Source organism: Pteronotus mesoamericanus, unplaced genomic scaffold (assembly GCF_021234165.1).
Source record: "Pteronotus mesoamericanus isolate MK-2021 breed Mesoamerican mustached bat unplaced genomic scaffold, CSHL_Meso_final contig_639, whole genome shotgun sequence".
NCBI lineage: Eukaryota > Metazoa > Chordata > Mammalia > Chiroptera > Mormoopidae > Pteronotus > Pteronotus mesoamericanus.
In genome coordinates this window covers 33585-52318 of record NW_026555223.1, presented here as the reverse complement: position 1 = coordinate 52318, position 18734 = coordinate 33585, and the positions used below count along the sequence as shown (strand labels likewise).

At 54.5% G+C, this 18734-nt stretch overlaps 1 protein-coding gene across 1 annotated transcript; it reads right to left on the bottom strand.

The window, feature by feature from the left end:
• Positions 1-4278: 4278 nt before the first annotated feature.
• Positions 4279-18400, bottom strand: TGFB1 (transforming growth factor beta 1). Its single transcript, XM_054580826.1, has 7 exons — positions 17446-18400; positions 14250-14410; positions 12879-12996; positions 11177-11254; positions 10881-11028; positions 5049-5202; positions 4279-4549 (listed from the first exon to the last, which is right to left on the bottom strand). The coding sequence occupies exons 1-7, from the start codon at positions 17798-17800 to the stop codon at positions 4391-4393; spliced, it is 1173 nt and encodes a 390-aa protein (XP_054436801.1). The 5' UTR covers positions 17801-18400; the 3' UTR covers positions 4279-4390.
• Between the last annotated feature and the right edge of the window lie 334 nt (positions 18401-18734).

The following is an 18734-nucleotide window of genomic DNA, read 5'->3' as shown; positions in this document are numbered from 1 at the left end:
GCTCCTGTCACTGTCTAATGACCCCATTTCCCCCGCCTTTCTATCGGGGCCTCCCCTCACTGTCCCTCCTGCTCCTCTTCACCCTCATTGTTTCCTGTTCCTCTCCCTGCTGTCTCTCAGCCCAACCCCCTCGCCCCATCTCTGTCTCTGTTCCGCTTCTCTGGCTCCCGAACCCTGGGAAGCCCAGAGGGGATGTCCAGGTTAGGGGTTCACTGGTGGCCCCTGGGAGCCCAGAATCAGAGGTGGCCCCCAGCCAGAAAGGGGACAGGAAGGGGCAGTGAGGTTGCAGCCTGTCTGGGCAGAAGGAAGTGTCTGTGCTGTGGCCTGGTCACCACCCCCCAAACTGGCCCCCAGGACCTGCCGGGCTGCCGCCACCCCCAGACTGGGACAGAGTAAACACCGCCGCCGGCAGCCCAGGATATTTATACCAAGGGCTGGGCGTGGGTCCAGTGCCCACCGCAGCCCCTGCCCTGCCCTGCCCGCCACAGCCAGCCCCGAGCCAGCGTGGCACCAGTCAGCGAGGGGACAGGCCACAGAAGCAGCCTCCACTCAGCACCGAGGCCACCAGGCATGTTGCCCAGGATGCCAGTGGCTTCACTGAGGACTCACAATGCCCCCGTCCCCTAAAAACACCAGTACAAAATGCTCATGAACATGTACACACACCCCCCACTGAGAACTTGAAATGCCCTTGAGGGCAATGCGAAATAGAAGCCCACGGCAGCTCACAGACTGAGGGCACCGGTCCACGTGCAGGGACACCATACAGATGCCACCTGCTCACAGACATTAAGAACACCAGTCCCGGGATGGGCGCACTCACACACACACACTAGGAAAATGACAGCAAGCGTGCTGGAGAGACACTCCATGGACACAACATGCTCAACACCAGCCACACACACACTGGTCCCAAAGTGCACCCAGAAACAGCTCGCCCTCGGACTGTGAATCGGCACACGCTGAAAACAGCCCCTACAAGAAAACACACAACACCTCCCCCGGAAACACCTTTCTCGCGAACACACAAACATACACAGAAAACACATTTCAAGTCAAATTTACACTAAGGATGCACACTCATACCCAAAAAAGAAGAGCAAAAATAATAAGGAAAAATTCAGACACACAACATGCCCCAGGCATATGACCCACTTGTACACACAGACCTCCCAAGTCACATGTGTCAGGACACAGAGCCTAGAGAGCACACCAATTTGTGCAGCGGACGCACGGACCAGGAGTGCAGCAGTCACCAGCTACGGACTGGAACACGTGCTGGGAATACCCAGCACAGCCCCCAGGTACCCAGCTGGTGTGTAAAGAGACCCCCGTGCTAGACACAGAACTCACACCACAAAGCTTGGGGGCACATTTACAAAGGTGTCCTGAACACATTCAAATTGACGTTAAAAGCACAAGAGACTGACACTCAGGATGTCTAGAGATTTAGGGAAAAAGGGGTTGGGGTGTGTGTGTGGGTCTGTCTGCCTCTGTCTCACCCACTGACCCCAGTCGCAGGCCTGTCTGGGGGAGGGGCAGGAAGGCCTGAGTTGGCCTCCCCCGGCCCTGCTTCCTGCCCTGTGGGGGCTGGATAGGAAGCTGGGGCTCCAGCCGGAACCCAGGCTCCCCCCACGACTTCCCGGCCTGCCCAGAGGCGGGGGCGGGGAGCAGGGCCCCCCGAACCCCAGGCCTGCCCCTGTGGTTGGTTGGGGGCCTGAGCTGCCTCATCCCTACAGGGCCTGGCCACCCTGGGGAGCAGGGGAAGGGCAGGCGCTGTGCCCACGTGGGGAGAAGGTGCTGAGCCTTCAATTTCCTTCAAGGCAGCAGGCAGGTGGGCGGGGTGTGTCACGAGGGAGTGGCCAGGGCTCAGGCACCGGGAGTGTGAGTGAATCCTAGCGTGCAGCCAGGACTTGTCCTGGGGCCCAGGCACGAGCTGGGCGTGTGAGGGCCGCGACCCCGGAGGTGTGTCTGGGTGTGTGGGACTGCTCCGTCTGGGACCCAGGGTGTGACCGTGTGTCTTGCTATGACGGGTTGGCTGCTGTCTGCAAAGTCGCGTGGGACTCCCCAGGCCTGAGTGTGTGGGGCCATGAAGTGTCACACGGAGTGGGCACGACCGCCTGGCAGTCCGTGTGATCGTGACGTGTCAGATCTCTCTGTTGTGGTGGGACTGACAGGTCAGGTTGTGTGCGTGTGTATTGTATATGCCCGTTTGTGACTGTGACGCCATCCATGGGGGACGTTTGTGTAACTGCTGATGGGTCTCTGCCAGAGCCTCTGTTTCATTTCCTTATGCTGTGAGGTGTGTGTCTGTGTGGCACTCTCAGTCTGTGGTGTTTGATGGTTGTGAGCATGACGCTACAGGATGTATTTGTGTGGGTGTGTTTTGCTATGTCCCCATTGAAGTCTTTGCTTGTGTAGGGTCCCACTGCGGCTCCAGACTGGGCTGTGTGGATGTAATGGGGTGGCACTCGGTGGCTGTGCCTGCTGCCAGGTGTCCTGCAGGAGTTTCAGTGTGTTCATTGTGGCTCTGAGAGGTCAATGTGTTTGCGTGGCTGTGGGACACCATCCATATTTCAACCCCTGTATGTGTGAATATGTGCACACATGTGCCACATCCTCACAGGGCTGCAGTGAGTCACTACCTTTTCAAATATTTCCACACAGGAGGCCAGTGGCAATGGCTCCATGTCCTTGCAGGGTGAACACCTGCTCCCACCCCACTCCACCCTCTCTGGCTCCCAGACCTGTGGCGGAAGGAGTAGCCGTGTTGCTACCCTCGGCTGGGCTGGGCTGGGCTGGGCTGGGCTGGGAGGACCCCGGGGCCCCATACTCACACAGCCCTCCCCCAGGGCACTTGTGGGCAAGGGAGCAGCCCAGGGCCGGGGACCTGGGAAGGGCAGGGGAGAGATGGAGGATTTGAAACCTGGGAGGAAGAGGGGAAACCAGAGAAAGAGGAACCAGGGAGGAGTTCACAGGCAAGACCCAGCAGATGAGAAGAAACAAGGCCCAGAGGGAAACCCGCCCTGGTGCAGGGCACCAGCATCTCTCGCCTGGACCACTGTTCTCCCTGCAGTCACCTGCACCCCCATCAAGCTACTCTCAACCGTCAGCCGGAGGGACCCTCTGAGCGCCTGAGTCAAGTCACACCCCTCCTGTATATGGAACCCTGCCATGGTCCCCATCCCCCCGCCCCCAGTGCAGCTTCTCGCAGGTTCTCACAGGTTCCCTCCCCTACCAGGCCGATGCCCTCTGGGAAGCAGTCGGTCCCAGTGCAGAGACCCTGGATTCCCACCGCCGCCCAGTTTGCCCCCCAGCTCTGCTGCTTGTTAGCTAACAAGTGACCTTTCTGTGCCTCAGTATTCCCAGTTATAAAGTGGTCCCTATAGCAGGAGTTGGCAAGGTTTTTCTTTAAAGGGCCAGATAGCAAATATTTTTGACTTCGCATAGTTTCTACTTGACTTTGCCCTTGCAGAACTAAAACAGCCAGAGATGATCCGATTCATGGCTGTGCTCCAATATATCTTTATTTACAGAAACAGGCAGCAGGTCAGAATTTGCCTGCGGGCCATAGTTTGCCAACCCCTGCTCTGCTGTGCTGTGGGGAGAAGGCAGTGAGCTGGTAGATTCATACCTGGCATGGAGGATTGTTATTACTCTCTGGCCTGTGAGTGTAACTATCTGACTCAGCTCCCAACACCCTTCCCCTTGCCCCTCCCTTCAACCACTCTGGCCTTGTTCTTCCCTCCCTCACCCCAAGTTTATCCTCACTTCCAGGCCCTTCCTTCTGCTTCCTACCAAGAACACTCTCCCTCATCCTCCCCCAAGCTGCCTTCAAGTCCCAAATGCCACCTCCTCCAAGAAGCCCTCCCTCCTCCATCTCTCACTCCATCCTGCTTCCCTGTCTTCATGCCATTTACCATGCCAGTCGGTTCCCCAGAAAGTAGGTTCCTTGTGGGAAGGAACTACTCCCTTAACTTCTCTGGACTTCAGTTTCCTCACCTTTAAAGTGGGTGTTATTAGAGGTCCCAGTGTCTCAGAGTTTTGTTATGGTGATTAAATGAGTTAATTAACAGGCACTTAGAACAAGACCCAAGGTGCTCAATAAATAAATCTAGTGTTTACCAGGAGTACATGCACCGTAGGAAGTGCTTGGGAAGTGTCTGAGGAGGGGCAAATGAATAGGGAAAGAGACCGGAGGCGGCAGATGGAGCGGCGGGAGTCCCGAGAGAGCCGGTCGGGCTCCCAATGACACAGAGACCCCAGTCCTCTCTCCACTTTTAATGGGCCCCCTGGTGGGCTTGGGGGGCGGTGTCCTTAAATACAGCCCGGCTCGGCGGGCAGGGGTTGGGGCCGGGCCTGCCGGGGGGCGGGGCCTGGGGGCGAGGCCTCAGCTGCACTTGCAGGAGCGCACGATCATGTTCGACAGTTGCTCCACCTTGGGCTTGCGGCCCACGTAGTACACGATGGGCAGCGGCTCCAGCGCCTGCGGCACGCAGCATGGCGCTGCCGACGCGCCCGGGTTGTGCTGGTTGTACAGGGCCAGGACCTGCGGGCGGGGCGGGGGGGGGGCCGGGGTCAGGGCCGGGGCGCGTGCAGAGTGCCCCCACGCAGTCTGCCGCGCCCCATCCCCCTAGTGTCATCTCACCAGTTAGGTCTAAATCTCTGTCTCTCCCCATCTCCCACTCTTGGCTTGTAATTCAATCTTTCTACTTCCGTCTTCCTACCTCTGTCTCTCTGTAGCAACCTGTGCCCTCCTGCTTTTTTCTCTCTCATTGTGTCTCTCGGTTTCTCTTTCTCCTTCCATCTCCTCGCCTCTCCCCTCGCGCCCTACAAGTTACTCTGTCTCCGCGGGTCTGCCCATATCTCTGTCTCCCTCCGCGCCGCGTGTCTCTAACTGCGCAGACCCGGTCTGTAGCTTCTCTCCCATCTTTTTATCGCTCCCTCCTCCAGTCTCCCTGTCTCTCTCTTTTTCTCCTTCTCTCCTCACTCCATCTCCAATTGGACCGCTCTCCCTCTCCTTCCTCCAGCCCGTGGGCCAGACGCACCTTGCTGTACTGCGTGTCCAGGCTCCAAATGTAGGGGCAGGGCCCCAGGCAGAAGTTGGCGTGGTAGCCTTTGGGCTCGTGGATCCATTTCCAGCCCAGATCCTTGCGGAAGTCAATGTAGAGCTGCCGCACGCAGCAGTTTTTCTCCGTGGAGCTGCAAGCCCGGGTGAGGAACACAGGTCAGGAGGGCAGAGAGGCCCGCGAAGGGCTGGCCATGCCCCTCCGCCCCTAAGGGGTGTGTTGAGGGGAGGGTGTGGGGGGGGGGGGAGAGAGACCCTGCCCCAACACCGTTCCCATCTTGGTCTCCTGCACCGGCTGTGATAACAACAGCAACAACAGTCATAGTACTGATAATCGCCAACACTGATAAAGCACTTCCTCTAGTCAAGCACTGTGCTAAAGCATCATAATAAACTATCTCATGCAGTGCTCCAAATGAGCCTGTAAGAGACCAAGTGACCAACCACACCCAAGTGACCATCCAAGTGGCACATCTACACACTGGTACATAAAACACATAGTGCAGCTCCATATGTACTGATGCTTCCATGTGTGCAAACGTTTATTGAAATATTTTGTGATGGGCTGGGATCTACAGGGCACTCAGCACAAACAAAACAGACAGAAATCCCTGCCCTCTGGGGCCACATGCTAGAGACTGCCATATTGCGCCTCTGCTCCAAATACGGCTCTGTCTCGCTAAGGACAAATACCAGAAGCCTTTACCATGAACTACAAGGCACTCCTGGATCAGACTAATCTCAGATCCCTCTCCATTCTCACTCTACTCCAGCAACACTAGTGTCCTCACTATTCCTCAAACAGTCCTACCCCAGGGCCTTTGCACTTGCTGTTTCCTCTGCCTGGCTTGCTATTCCCACAGACATCCACCCTGGCTTGTTTCTTCACTTCCTTTAAATACACGCTCAAATGTCCTCTGCTCCAGAGCCTCACTCCTAGAACACTGCCTGGCATGCAGTAGATGCCCAATAAATAGCGAAACAAATGAATGTCACCTCTTCAGAGAGTCCTTCCTGGACCATCTTATCCAAAATACCAATCCAAATGACAATTCCATTCAGTGTAACATAAGCATTGCAGGTATGCAAGAAAATATGAAAATGTCGAGCCCTGACTGGTGTGGCTCAGTGGGTTAGGTGTAGTCCCACAAATTGAAAGGTCATCTGTTTGATTCCCAGTTAGGGCAGATGCCTGGGTTGTGGGCCAGGTCCCTGGATGGAGGTGTGCAAAAGGCAAGCGATCAGTGTTTCTCTCCCTCTCTTTCTCGTTCCCTTTCCCTCAATCCAAAAATAAATAAATAGAATCTTTTTTTAAATGACTTTATTTGAAGTGGGACAAAATCTTAAAACCTGTGGAAGCTGGATGAGAGTTCATTATACTATGCTAATTGCTTTCATATACATTTGAAATTTTTCATAGTGAAAATTAACCAGAATAAGAAAAATCATCTCCAATATCTTTCTTTCTGTCTCTTTTCTCTGATTTAGTTTTCTTCTTAGGACTTATTGCCACCCGCTCTCTTATTTGTTAGAGATTGATTTGCTTATCTGTTCATTATCTGCCTTCCTCTGAGGACAGGACTTTTTTCTGTTTTGTCCTCTAATGTATCCCCAGCCGTACAAAAGTGCCTGGCACACAGTAGGCACCCTGCAAATATTGGATATATAAGTCAATTGCTCAATATGTTAGATTTTTAAAAAGCACATTGGAGAATAGTGGTATACAAGATGCTACCATTCTGGACTCATGATCTCTGTCCCATGTTCAGATCCAAAGATCAGTCCTCCAGAGCTGGGGCCCAGGCTTCTGCTTGTCTGAAAGGGCCTGGGCATTAAATGTGCAGGCCCCTGGGGCCATGGCTGAGATGGGCAGGGAGCTTGGCTAAAATCCTTGACTCATGGGCAGCCAAGAACACTTTATATTCCACAGTCATAACACGTGAAAAAAACACTGTGCAACGAACGCTCCAGCTACAGTATGATCCAAATTCTGTTTTGCATAAAGCAACTGGAAGGAAATATATTAAAATGTTGATGGTGGCTTTTTATATGTGATATGATGGGTGATATCACTTATATTTATATTTCCATGACCTTTATATTTAGTATGATGGGTGATGTCTTTCTGTCCTTTCCAAATTCTCAACAGTGGATATGTGTTACTTTTAGAATCAGAGAAGAAATTAAAAGAAAGAAAATGCAGCCCTTCACTCCTGCCCCTGCCCCACCAAATAAGACTCTACCATTTGGACAAGATAAATAAATAAATAAAAGTGTGTGTGCGCACACGCACGTGTGTGTGTGTGTATGCCTCATGCAGACATTCTCTGGAAGGAGACACAAATATAATAAAAGTGGCTGCTTCTTCAGAGAGAGGTTGGGGTCAGAGCTGGAGGGTCTCTGAGGTCCTTTCTAGGTTTGGTCCACGTACATGTATTTATCTATTCAAACAGTAATCAGTAGAGAATTCATCAATTAATTTTTAAGTCCTGTGAGGCGAGCCTTATTATTATTCCTATTTCTAAATTCTTTGTTATTTATTGATTTGAGAGGGAGAGAGAAGGGGGAGGGAGAGGGACAGAGAGAGAGAAACATCAATTTCTTGTATATGCCCTGACCAGGGATTGAACCCGCAACCTTGGTGTATCAGGATGATGCTCTAACCAACTGAGCACCTGGCCAGGGCTACTATTCCCATTTGAAGAACAAAAAACTGAGCCTCACAGAAGGGTGTTGCCTGCTTACTTATAGTGTATAAGGGGTGGAGTCAGGCTCACAGCCTAGTTCACAGCCAGTTCTGTGCCACCTTGGAGCTTGTGGCCTCAATTGCCCAGCACAATGGGGTCAACTCAAACAGAGGGGAAAGAGGTAATTACACAGGATCTCCTGGGGCAAGACCTGTCCAAGAGCCACAGAGACCTGAGAAGGGAGTGAGGGAACAGATCCCTGAGCTCTACCAGTCCCTCAGTTTCCCCATCAAAAATGTAGGGGATGTTGAATCAAATAAGGTGCTGATATCCCATGGGCCAAGGAGGTATCAGGAAGTCTATGTGTGGGCTTAGGGAGAGTCCTGAGGCCCCCAAACCATATGCACATGTATGTGTATGTATGCACATACTTCTAAGGGAAAAGGTTCCTGGCTTTTAGCTTCTCAAGGAAGTTCTGCACTCATAGAAGTAGAAGACCCACTGTCCAGAATAATCTTTCATTTCTGGTCCAGTTCTGGCTGGGGTTCTGAGGTCCTAAGATTTGCATAGTCTGTGATTCTATTACCCAACTCAGCTAGTCTCAATGCCGGGTCCAGCAGCAGCATCGCCTAGGAACTTGTGGGGAATGCAGATCCTCGGGCCCTGCCCCAGACTTCCTGACCCAGGAACTGGGGGTGGGGCGGGAGATAGCAGGCCAGATTTAACAAGCCCACAAGTGACCCCCAGGCACTTACACTTCCGGGGCTTGCGGCATTCTGGGCCCTGTAATACACACAGTCCGAGCCCCTGCAAAGCTCCCTCCCATCCAGTCAGTCCATCAGGACCCAACAGGGCCTGGTGAGTCCAGGAAGCCCACTTGGGGCCGCAGGGCTGGGGGAGGGGCCTCACGCTCACCTTAGAGGCTGGGGAAGGGTCAGGAAAGCTTCCCAGTGGAGACAGTGTTTGAGCTAAGAAGAAGACGACGGTGTTTGAACCTCAAACATTACACAAAAGCAGAAAATATTATATTGAATCCTCATGTCTCCAGCACCCAGCTGTAACACTCAACAACCTCACTGTATGAGGGGGGACCCAAAAACACCTAGAATTTATTTATAAAAAATTGTTTAGTGCTTCTGCCATTTTGTTTCACCTCTTCCACATCGGCAAAACGTTTCCCTTTGAGGAATTTTTTTCAACCAGGGAAACCAAAAAAGTCACTCCGGGTGACATCTAGTGAATAGGGAGGGTGAGGCACAGGGGTCATGCCATTTTAGGTCAAAAAGTGCTGAACACTCGCACGGTGTGGGCAGGTGCGCTCGTAAATCACCCATCATGAAATGGGCAATCGCATTGAAAGAACCTTTAAAAACATTCATTGAAGCTGAACGCAGCCTGTCACGCCACCACCGGCTGGTGCACGGGTACCAACAGGCTCCTGGGACGCTCACCTGATGGAGGAAGTCTGTGCTGCGAGGGGTCTGCCCTCCAGAAGATAGTTCCATTTTTGGTTGGTTGGTTGGTTGGTTTTGGTGCCCTCTCGTATCTCTAACCCTACCCACTTCCTCTCTCCATATCATTTCACCCATAAATATTTCCATATGTATCTCCAAGAAATTCATGACTATTTTAAAACATAACCACACTACCACATAAAAAAAGTAACACTAATTCCTTGATATCATCAAATACCTGATTAGAGTTCACATTTCCCCAACTGTCTCATCAACTTCTTTTTTAAGTCTGCACAAATAAAGATACAAATACGGTCCACACATTGCAGTTGGTCAATGTATCTCTTAAGATTCCTTTTAAAATCTACAGAACCACCTCTCTATTTCCTGCTTTTGCATTGTATTTGTTGAAGAAAAGGAGACAGGTTTCCCACAGTCTAGATGTTGCTCTCTGCACACCTGTGGTGGTGTTTAACATGGCCCACTATCCCTATATTTCTGGAAAATTGCTCATCTTCTTGATCTACCATCTTGATCAGCTCCAGATTCAACTATTTTTCCAAGACTTCCTAGGTGATATTGTGTCCCTCTCCACAGAGGCTCACATGGCTGGCTTGCCTGTCTTCGTAGTGCTATTAGCTGTTGGCTCTCAAGCCTCAATATGTTTATTCATTCATACAGTTGCTGGGCTTAGGGTAGGATCTGGAAGGAGTTTGGAGAAAAAGCTGACTTTCTATCCAGGGACCAGCATGTGACAAAGCCCAGGGGCCCCATCAAAATATTAAGCAGGGGAGGGACAGGGACAGATTATCATTCTAAATATGCAATATTCTAACTCTGAATTTTAACAGTCTAGCAATCCAACTTTTCAACTTTCTTAGAATGCAATAGGCCAGCATCTCCAGATTCTAACACTCCAACAGCATTTCCAACTTTCTAGGAGTCCCACATTCCAGCTCTCAAGGATCTTGGCATTCCTGAATTCCAATATTTCAACACGGCATTCCAACATTCCACAGTTCTGAGCCTATCACTCAAGAGGTCCAAGCCGCCACTTTCTAAGATCCCAGCCTTCCGAGAATGTAACATTCCAACACTGAGCCCCAACACTCTAGGACACCAATATTCTGGCTTTCTTCCACTCCACCTGTGAATGCTAGTATTTTCACACGGGATTCTGCCATTCTGAGCTGAAGTTTCAAGGACTCCAATCTGCCAGCACTGGAGACTCCAACCTGTCAATGGTACAGGAACCCAACACGGGCAACCTTCTAAATCTGAATTCCCAAATTCTAGGATCCCAACACTCCTTGAGTCCAACACTGTCAGATTTCAATAATTAACATTGAATTCTAGCATTTTAGAATCCCAACATTCTAGGACCCCAACCTGTCAATAATATCGAAATTGAACATGGCGGCCTTCCAACATTGAATTCCCATATTCTCAGCATCCAACATTCTAGTAGCCTCTGATTCCCACACACCAACAAGAAAACGAGATCTCAACCTTCTAGGACTCCCAGGTCACACATCCTTGCATTCTAGGACTCAAACCTCATTCCCTGAGCTTTCCAGGCCGAAGGAGACACCAGCCCACGCCCAATACCAGCTGGGTGCCCCCCTGCAGTGCTGAGTCAGGCCCCCCAGGCTGGCAGGCCCCAGTCTTCACCTGAAGCAGTAGTTGGTGTCCAGGGCTCGGCGGTGCCGGGGGCTGTGCAGGTGCTGGGCTCTCTCCAGAGGGGTGGCCATGAGAAGCAGGAAGGGCCGGTTTATGCCATGAATGGTGGCCAGGTCGCCCCGGCGGCCGACACTGATTCCTGTTTTAGTTTGGGAGTCAGCGGGTGGGGGTTGGGTAGAGAGACATACATACTCTCAGATGGTGAAAGGGCGAAGGGCAGGGGGAGGAGGATGGACACACACACACACGCTCTGCACATGGTGTCAGGACAGAGGGATGGGCCTCACCATTGATTTCCACATGGAGTGTGTCATCTTTGCTGTCACAGGAGCAGTGGGCACTGAGGCGAAAGCCCTCGATTTCACCTGTAAAAGTGAGGAGAGGGGAGCCTGTGTGACGGTATGAATCACCCAGCCCCCGGGGGAGAAGGAAGGCGAAAACCCCTGGGGACTCCTTCCTGGGCCTCCTCTTGCCTGCCCCCTCCCGGAAGGTTGGACCTTCTGCTGCAGTTCTTTGCCTTGCTGCCTCCTCCTCCGCCTTCAGGCCTCAGCTCAAATGTCACCTCCTTCAAGAGGTCCCCCAGGATGCAGGCCCCACTCCTGCTGTGGCATCACCTTATTTTCTCCATAGTGCTGACCCTCTGGGTCCTTAGTATTTGGCTATTTATTTCCCCCATTGTTCTCAGGAGAGAGCAGGATGAATGGGGGCAGGGATCCTTGCTTTCTCGTTCCCTGCAGGCTGGGCCCGTAATCATGAAAACAAACATCTACAGAGTGCAGGAGGGCACCTGGGGTGCCAGGCCCATTCTAAGCACTCTGTGGACATTATCCCCTTTAATCCTCACCAAAGCTACGCATTTTCCAGAAGAGGTGCTCAGGTGCACAGAGAGGAGGTGACCAACCCAAAGTGGGAAAGGCAGGGCTGGGATGCACACACACTCCAGCCTCTTAAATGAATGAGCGGATTTTCTAAGCTACCTACTATGTGCTGGGCCCTGTACTGGGTGCTCTGGACTCAGCAGTGACCAAGACAGGCCTTTGTCCAGTGGCCCCAGATACTCCTCTCAGTGCCTACCTGTTCCCTAACCCCCATCTCCTCATCTGGCCCAGCCACCACTTATCCCATGAGTCTCAACACAATCAGCCTTCCCCTCGGGAAGCCCTCCCAGACTGCCTCCTCCCGATGGGTTTGGGGGTCTGCTCCGGGCTTCCCCAGCCCGGCCCCGATCACCCTGGTCATCACTGCCTGCTAGGACTTTGGCAAGACTTCCTAGGTGTCTAGAAGTAACAGCGGGCCCCATGAGGACAGGACCTAGAAGACGTCTTTGTGACCGCTCTCTCCCCTGCACCACCAGCACAGGGTCGTGCACAGAGCAGGGACCTCCTAGCATTTACTGAACGAGGCGTGAATAACAGGGAGGTTAGAAAAGGAGGCGTGGGCCCTGCGGACTGAGCCAGGACAGGACAGACACCATCCTCTTCCAGAAAGACAGGCTGTGGCAGGCTGCCCCCGGAATCAGGGCCTGTGCGCAGCCTGCCCCACTGCCTCCAACAGTCTTGCGCCTCCTTTTCTGGGTTGGTTCCACTCATCCCTCAGACATCAGCTCCAATGTCCTCTCCTCCAGGAAGCTCTCCTTGATTATAGGCTGGGCAGTCACCTCCCCTGGGTTCCCCATTCCAGGCCCGTTCCACTGTGAGACATTACTGCTGGGTTTACAGGTCTTTCATCCCCTTCCCCGACTCCAGCAATGGACCTTGAACTCTGTGAGGGCAAGGACTGGGCTGTGTTTGTCACTGCTGTGTCCCCAGGATCACCCAGCACAGGGCAGGTGCTCAGGAAATGGATCAATCCATTAATCACTCAGGTTTGAGTGTCTGGGAGGAGGGCCAGGTCTTGGCTCTGTGGCACCACCATAGGGTAGGGGGTGCTAGACAAACAATGGGGTCGACCCCATTGCAAAACAAGATGGGGCAGGCAAGTGGTCCTCACCTCTGTGGCTCAACCACTGCCGCACGACTCCAGTGACCTCAAAGGACAGCCACTCAGGTGTGTCGCTGGGGGCCAGCAGCTGATTGCTGAGGTAGCGCCAGGAATTGTTGCTGTATTTCTGGGGGATGAGGAACGGGAGGAGAGAGATGGTGGGTGGATGCTGCCTCGGGCCTCCATGTCCATTGCCTGCACCCCCACCCCACCTGGTCCCTAAATAGACCTTCAGAGAGTCCCTTGGACAGTCCCCTCCCAGACATCCATGCTGTGGGGCCCTGCAGGAGCAGCGAGCTCCAGGCCAGGGGACAAGATACCTGAGTGGCTCAGCTTTGGTCCCTGACCCCTTTGGGGCCACGGAAATTCTTTTCTCTCTCTAGGCCTCAGTTTCCTTGCTGGTGAAATGTCAGGTCCCTTTGAGCTTGCACAGCCCACAGTGCTCAGATTTTCTTGCAGACATCCCGGGCTTCACTCAGCATACAGTTCTGCAAATTTGACACCCTGTATTCTGAGTCTATAATTTGCTAGGGGCCTATGTTAGAAGTCATCCTATAACTCCAGGGTTTGGCAGCATGCCAAGGATTACACGCTCAATGAGCCTAAGAAGTTCTAAGAGGCTAACATTCTAAAAGTTCAGAAGTCCAGGAGTCCAGAAACCTAGAAGCTACAGGCACCCGACATTGTGTGGAATGATCCGCCAGGGCGAGACAGAACACTCCAGCGGCTGGCAGCATAGAGCTGGCTTCTCAGGACACCAAGTTAACGTCAGACAACTTTCCCTTGTCGTAAGAGTCTACCATCTACCGTTGAGTCTAACGTTCCAAATGACGTGGATTCTAGGCCTTGACCTTCCAGAGACCCCAATCTTCCTGAAGACTACAAGTTTTCTAGAACAGAGCTATCCAAGAGACCTCTCTGGGATGATGGAAATGTTCTTTATCTGCAGTGTCCAAAATAGCCACTAACCACATGTGACTACAGCCTCTTGAAATATGGCCAGTGAGACTGAGGAACTGAATTTTTGCTTTTTATTTAATTGTAATCAACTTAAATGGCCATATGTACAAACCATAGAAATGATCCCTGAAAGTATAGTCTTTTAAATGGCTCTATGTGACTAGTGGCTTCTGTAGGGGGCAGTGAAGGTTGAAAAGCCTCAGCCTTCCTAGAGATTTCAACTTTCAAGAGTCCTGTGTTCTAGAACCCAACTGCTAAGATTCCAGCCCTCTAAGTGGTTAACATTCTAGGGTGCTAGGAGTCTGAAAGTTTCAAAGAGCCCTATGATTCCAGTTTGTGCTCCTCTATCCTTCAGGGTTCATCTATGTGGACCTTGCAACCACCTGTGACCCAGTTGCCACACCTGGCCCGTACCCCCACCTGGTACAGCTCCACGTGCTGCTCCACTTTCAACTTGTGTCTCTGCAGGCGCAGCTCTGCCCGGGAGAGCAACTGGGGTTCGGGGACTGCTTCCCGGAGCTCCGACGTGTTGAAGAACATATATATGCTGTGTGAGTTATGCTTGAATGTCTTATAGATTTCTAGGCAGAAGGAGTGGAGAAGAGGGATGTCAGAGGTGTAGCAGGGGCAGGGGGGTTGATGCACCCCAAATATAAGAGGGAGGGCTCCAGAGCTGACAGCTCTGGGTTGGAGCCTGACCCTGACCTTGGGCAGGTGGCTTGCCCTCTCTGGGTTTGTTTCTCCTCTGTAAAACTCCTCTCCCATCACCTGTCAAGTGCCCACTTAGTACAGGCTGGCAACAAAGGTATCTGCTTTGGTTGCTCAGCCCTCTCCAGCACTCGGAGCCTCAAATGCAGTTACATGGCGGTATATGATCAAGGGCGTTTGACGCAGACCATGCCTCTGCTGCCTTCCAGCTCTGCGACCTTGACAAGTCACATCCCTTCTCAGGTCCTCAATTTCCTGCTATTCTTTGGAAAATAGCAACCACATCAAGCTCCCTGTCTTCCAACCCAGGTTCTCCTAACCGAAGTGCTGTGTGACTTTGGACAAGTGAAAGTCATGCCTCTGTGCCAGATTCTCACCTGTAAAACCAGAACAGGATGCAGGATGAGAGTGCGAAATAAGTGAGATGACGCAGATAAAGCATGTGACACAGTCTGCCCACAGTAGACCCTCCAATGTGTGTGTGTGTGAAAGCACCGTTTGCCGGACACTATTCAAAGCACTTTGCATTTAAAATTTACAACATCCCCATGAGGAAGATACTGTTATTATACCCGTTTTATAGGTGGTGAAACTGAGGCAACAAAGACATCAAGTAATTTGCCCCAAGGTCACGTAGCTAAGAAACTGCAGAATGGGGATTCAAACGTAGGCAGTCTGGTTCCAGAGACAAACCCTAGGCGTGAGGGCTCACTGCGCCTGGGCCTGCCACTTCTGAGCTAATATGAAAGTATTACTATAATTATTATTATTAATTGCTTCCTCCCTCAACTGGTTAGAAAAGGCAGGGTTCATTCTAGGTAGGAATGGACTAGGGGCAGGGAGAGAAAATTGGGAAGTGTTTTCTAGTCTAGGGAAAGTTTGGGGTTGGGGTTGAGCGGACAGACTATGAACTCCTGGATCAAACGGGGCATCTACTTTAGGCCTCTGCATGGTGGGGTGTGTGTGTGTGTGTGTGTGTGTGTGTGTGTGAAAACAGGCAGGATCTGATGAGACCCCCTTCTGTGGGCTCCCTTCCTCTCCTCCTCCCCACTCTAGCCAGGCCAGTCCGCCTCCCTCAAATAAGCCCTATCTTGGCCCAGGGGTTACTCAGCAATCCCCAGAGGAAGGGTAGAGCCCGGGGTTGGGGGACAGATACGGAGGAAGAGAGAGAGGAGGGGCAGGGACCCGCGGAGGGTGACGGAGCAACTGCAGAGGCAGGGAGAGAGGGGGTGGAACAGAAGGAGCGAAAGAGGAGAGAGATGAGACTACTGGGGATGCGGAAGAGATGGAAAGACCGAGATGGGAGACACACGGGAGACACGGGGTTTGGGGGCTAGGTGGAGAGGATTGAAGGTATCAGTGTTCTCTACAACGAAGGTGAAGCGATGACGAAAAGGGTGAGATGGAGATGTGGGTGGGGATGGCATTCTTTGGCTGGAGCCATCAACTGGGCAAAAGAATGGGCCGGGGACCCACAAGTCCACCACCCAAGAGGGAAAGTGAAACGAGGGGGGACCGCCCCAAGCCACCCGGCTCCTCAGGACGCCTGGGTCCCCGAATGGGCACCAACAGGGCGGGCCCACGGTAGCTCCTCCCGGAACTGGGGTGAAGAGGGCGGGAGGCGCCGCCGCCGCGAGGGCGGGGACCGGACCTGCCTCGTCTCGCCCCAGGCTCCGAGCGCGATCCCCGCCCCCCCGGGGCAGGGGAAGGAAAGGGAAGGGAGGGAGAGAGAGAGGGCAGGGCGGCCGGACGCTGGGGTTTCCCCAGCCTCTCGGAGAGGAACTGGCACTTCGGGGTCCAGATTCTCAGCCTTTAGCTCTGCGGGGTCCTCCTCCTCCCTTCCGGAAGCGCAGCTCCTCCCCCCCGCTCGTGGCACACACGTGGGGCTTCCGCGCCCCGATCTTGCAGAGTCGCACTCACCCACCTCGCCCCCTGCGGCCTGACTCCTCACTCAGCCCACTCCCTTCCAGCTTGCGGCGTGAGGGCTCACTGCGCCTAGCAGGGCGCCGTTTATCTCTCCTCCACCCCCACCCCCACCCCCGGTCCATCTTTCCCACGCTTTTCCCCCCTCTCTGTAACACCCCTTCCCATGGCCCCAGTGCTCTAGGTCTCCTGGGGGCTCGCTTCCTCGTCGCACGTCCATCTGCGAAATACTCCGCGCACCTCCCCGCGCATCCCCGGCACTCTCTGCGGTCTCGGCTTGTCTCCCGCTAGCTTCTCCCTCCCGACGACCTCGCGCCCCTTGCTTCCCAGAATTTCTCACCCCCTCGCTGCCCCTCTCCCTGCAACCACCCCCGAATCCCGCGTGTTCCTCGCGCCCTCTGCAAGCGGGTCCTCTCTCCATTTTCCTGGCTCCTCCAAAGGGCCTTGAATGTTGAGGCTGGACTTCATACTGAGGGCATCGGGGAGCTTCTCCACCTAGCTTTTCCACCCTTCTTGAATCTTCCCGCCTCACGACCCCTGAGCTCCGGGTCAGCTTTCTCCACTGCCGCTCCTTGCCCCAAACTGGGGTCCTCGCTTCTCCCAAAGCAGGCTCCCTCTCTGCAGCCCCCATCCCATAACCCCCGCACTAGAGTGGACCCTGGAACGGAAAGTCTTGTTCCACTCTTCCCCCTCACCCCCATTGCTTCTCTCCCTCCAGGGGACTTCCCCCACGATCCCGCATGTTCCTGTCGGTCTCTAGAAGCGGCCCGCTTTGCTCACTATCTCTTTCTCTTCAAGACCAGATACCTGAGGGGTTGGAAGCTCAGCCCTACCCTTTTTGGGACTCCCTCCCACGTTCCCGGCGCCCCCAGGAGTTCTCTTCCTTCAGCCAGTTTCCTCCCCGAGTAATTTCCTCCCCTCGCCCCCAGCACGCCGGCGCCCCCTGGGGGCTCCCCTCCAGGGTCCCCTGCCCCTCGGAGCTCACCGTGGCTGTTTTCCACCGTTAGCACACGGGTGACCTCCTTGGCGTAGTAGTCTGTCTCCGGCTCGGGCTCGGGTTCGGCGCTCTCCCCAGCCACCCAGTCGCGGGTACTGTTGTAAAGGGCCAGCACGGCCTCAGGCAGCGGGCCGGGCGGCACCTCCCCCTGGCTCGGGGGGCTGGCGAGCCGCAGCTTGGACAGGATCTGGCCGCGGATGGCCTCGATGCGCTTCCGCTTCACCAGCTCCATGTCGATGGTCTTGCAGGTGGACAGTCCGGCGGCCGGCCGGCCAGGCGTTAGCACTAGTAGCCACAGCAGCGGCAGCAGCAGCGGCAACAGCCGCAGCCCGGAGGGCGGCATGGAGGAGGCAGCGCCCCCGGCACTGCCGAGAGCGCGAGCCGGGCTAGGGTGGGAAAAGGGAGGCCCCACCCCTCCTGAGGCTGAGGGGTCTTCGGAAGAAAGGTAGGAGGGTCCGAGGGCGGGAGGGAGAGTTGAGGTCCTCAGGGAGAATGCTGGGGAGGCTCTGGTGGGTGGCTTCTGGTTATCCCACGGAAAAACCCGAGATGGGAGCGATCTGGTACCGGAGGTGGGTGGTCTTGAACAGGGAAGCTGAAGCAGGTACGAGAGAGATTCGGTCAACCGGATCCCGGGGCAGAAGGATCCTTGGATGCGTGGGGGCTCAACAGAGAGGCCGGGGGTGGGGAGCGTGCAGGGGGATGCGCCCGAAGTCTTGGGTCAAGTCTTCGTGGGAATCGGGTTTGCGTTTCCTGAGGGCTGGTCCGGAATGGGGGCGCCTGGGGGTCGCCTTGTAGGGGTCAGGGAGAGAGCGAGCGTCCGAGGCAGTGAGGGGGTAGCGATCCGGGGCCCCGAAGTCCTGTCTCCTCGCCGGGCAGCGCCGCGCCAAGCGGTCCCCGAGCCTCCGGCTCCCAGCAGCAGCGGAAAGTCTCAAAACTTTTTTCCTCTTCTCCCAACCAGATCGTCCCTCCTCCCGCTGCTCCTCCCCCTCCTCCCCACTGTGGTGGTGGCGGCGGCGGGGGCGGTGGCGGCTCGTCGCAGACTCTGGGGCCTCGGGCTGCGCCTTCCTCCGCTCCTGGCCGAGGGCGGCCCCGCGGGTGGCTCCGAGCCGGGGGGGTGCCCCAGAGGGGGCGTCCCCCCTGCCCCAGGCCGTGGGCCTCCCTGTCTAGTGGATCGCGGCAGGAGGAGGGGGTGGGACGGCCCGGGGCGCGAAGGGCGGCGGCGCGAGGACCCGCCGTGGCGGCGAAGGGGTTTTGAAGCCGCCGGGCCGGCCCCACCC

Excerpts from the sequence above, each read along its gene's own strand:
- TGFB1 (XM_054580826.1), bottom strand. The coding sequence starts at position 17,800 with ATGCCGCCCTCCGGGCTGCGGCTGTTGCCGCTGCTGCTGCCGCTGCTG. Across the intron at positions 14,411-17,445 it reads AACGGTGGAAAACAGCCACG|AAATCTATAAGACATTCAAG; the intron begins GTGAGCTCCGAG and ends CCTTCTGCCTAG. Across the intron at positions 4,550-5,048 it reads TGGACACGCAGTACAGCAAG|GTCCTGGCCCTGTACAACCA; the intron begins GTGCGTCTGGCC and ends CCCCGCCCGCAG.